At 52.8% G+C, this 2,406-nt stretch overlaps 1 protein-coding gene across 1 annotated transcript in view; it reads left to right on the top strand.

Annotated features, from left to right (window-relative positions):
• Positions 1–275: 275 nt before the first annotated feature.
• Positions 276–2,406, top strand: part of si:ch211-11n16.2 (zinc finger FYVE domain-containing protein 1) — a 19,748-nt gene continuing 17,617 nt past the window's right edge. Inside the window, exons 1-2 of the mRNA XM_020536565.2 lie at positions 276–317; positions 1,869–2,373. Of these exons, the coding sequence (XP_020392154.2) occupies positions 276–317; positions 1,869–2,373 (547 nt within the window). The remainder of the gene's footprint in view (positions 318–1,868; positions 2,374–2,406) is intronic.

Below are 2,406 nucleotides of genomic sequence, written 5' to 3'. Positions count from 1 at the left end.
TGTGTCTCTCTGTGTGTCTCTCTGTGTGTCTCTCTGTGTGTCTCTCTCTCTGTGCTTAATCCCTCATTGATTAACTGTGCTGACCACACAGTTCCTGATGACAGCCTCAGTTCTGAAGTGCTGAAATGTCATTTTCAAGTGGGGAAGCCTCTTTCTGAAAACGCTACTTTGGCCTCTCACTTGGCCATCGTACCAGACAGCTGTGATCGAGCTGGACCTGTGTGCTTGAAAACATTCCAGGTTTCCAACTCGTTTGAGAAACTTCTGAAAGGGCAATGCCGGAAATGCAGCAGCCAAATCGCACCTCACCACAATCCGTAATGTCACAATGGTTCATAAAGCATAGGAGCAGAAGCAGGCCATTCAGCCCATTGAGTCAGCTTTGCCATTCAGGGAGATCATGGTAATCCTCAACTTCACTTTCCTGCCTTTTCCCTATGACCTTACCGATTTAAAAACCTCACTGTCTCAGCCTTGAATATACTTAATGACCCAGCCTCGACAGCCCTCTGTGGTAAAGAATTCCACAGATTCACTCCCCTCTAAGAGAAGAAATTCCTCCTTAACTATGTCCTGAATGTGCAACCCTTTATTATGACATGATGCCCCTCTGGTTCTAGATATTCCCACAAAGGGGAAGCAATTTCTCCACATCTACCCTGTCAAATCCCCTGAGAATCTTGTATGATGAAGGGTTTTGGCTTGAAACGTTGACTTTCCTGCTCCCTGGGTGCTGTCTGACCTGCTGTGCTTATCCAGCTCCTTATTTATTGACTCTAAGAATCTTGTAAGTTTTATTAAGGTCGCCTCTCGTTCTTCAAAACTTCAATGAGTACAAGCCCCAACTGCTCAACCTAAGACCCCCCGCCCCCTGCTCAAACACACATGCACACGCACACACACCGGGATCATCCTAGTGCACCTGCTGTGGATCGTCTTCCATGTCAGTCTGTCTTTCCTTTGACAACGGGCCCACATCTATTCACCGTCTTCCAGTTGTGGTCTGGCTATTGCCTTGTACAGTTTTAGCAAAACCTCCCTGCTTTTACATTCTGTTCCCATTGAAATAAAGACCAACAGTTGACTTGCCTTTACCGATAACCTGCCGATGCCTTTGTGATTCACTTCCTGAGTCCTGTAGGTTTAAAGAATAAATCTTGGTCAGCACAATCCAGAGGAATAACACCACCCCCCCCCCACCCCCATTCCATTTCGGGGGCTGCCCTGGGGGTTTGGAAAGGCTCACCAGAGAGGACAGAGCGATGGTTTCTGCTGAACCTCCCTCGCCATCGCATTGGGAATGTTCTGCCGTGATGTTTTTATCATTATTAATCTGTGAGGCACGTATGTCCAAGATTAGGCCCAGCATTTATTGCCCGTCCCTAGTCGCCCCTTTGAGAAGGTGGGGGCTGAGCTGCCTTCTTGAACCGCTGCAGTCCACGTGCTGTGGGTTGATCCACGATGCCCTTAGGGAGGGAATTCCAGGATTCGGACCCAGCGGCAGTGAAGGAACGGCGATATATTTCCAAGTCAGGATGGTGAGGGGCTCGGAGGGGAGCTTGCAGGGGATGGTGTTCCCATGTATCTGCTGCCCCTTTGTCCTTCTAGATGGAAGTGGTCGTGGGGTTTGGAAGGTGCTGCCTGAGGATCTTTTGATGAATTCTATCTTGTCGATGGCACACACCGAGCATCAATGGGTGGAGGGAGTAGTTGCTTGTTGATGTGTGTGTCAAGCAAACAGCTTTGCCCGAAATGGTGTCATACAGCGTGGAAACAGACCCTTCGGCCCATCTCGCCCATGCTGTCGGTCTGCTTGAGCGTTGTTGTTGTTGTCTCTGAGAGGGTGTCACTGTGGAATTGTTCAACAGGTGCCAGACGAGGAGACGTTTGTGAAGAAGCTGGGAGTGCCGGGGGACCAAGCTGTCAAAGTCCTCTCCATCTTTGGCAACACGGGGGACGGGAAGTCACATACCTTGAACGCCACTTTCTTCGGCGGCCGTGAGGTGTTCCGCACCTCGGACACCCAGGACTCCTGCACCGTGGGCGTGTGGGCGGCCTACGAGCCGTGCCTGGGCCTGGTCCTGCTGGACACGGAGGGCCTGTTGGGGGCGACCAGCAAACAGGATCGGAGGCGCCGACTGCTCCTGAAGGTGCTGGCCGTGTCTGACCTGGTGGTGTACAGGACGCGGGCCGAGCGGCTGCACAACGACCTCTTCCGTTTCCTGGGCAACGCCTCGCGTGCCTACCTCCGCCACTTCAGCCACGAGCTGCAAGCCGCGAGCCAGCGCCTCGGCCTCGGGCTTTCACTCTCCAGCCTCGGGCCTGCCCTCATCATCTTCCAGGAGACCTCCAACACCAAGACGCTGGGTGGCGGTGAGCGAGGCGGTGGGGGGGGAAGACATTGCC

The sequence above is a fragment of the Rhincodon typus genome, chromosome 39 (assembly GCF_021869965.1).
Source record: "Rhincodon typus isolate 14 chromosome 39, sRhiTyp1.1, whole genome shotgun sequence".
Lineage (NCBI taxonomy): Eukaryota > Metazoa > Chordata > Chondrichthyes > Orectolobiformes > Rhincodontidae > Rhincodon > Rhincodon typus.
This window is presented reverse-complemented; position numbering and strand designations above follow the sequence as displayed.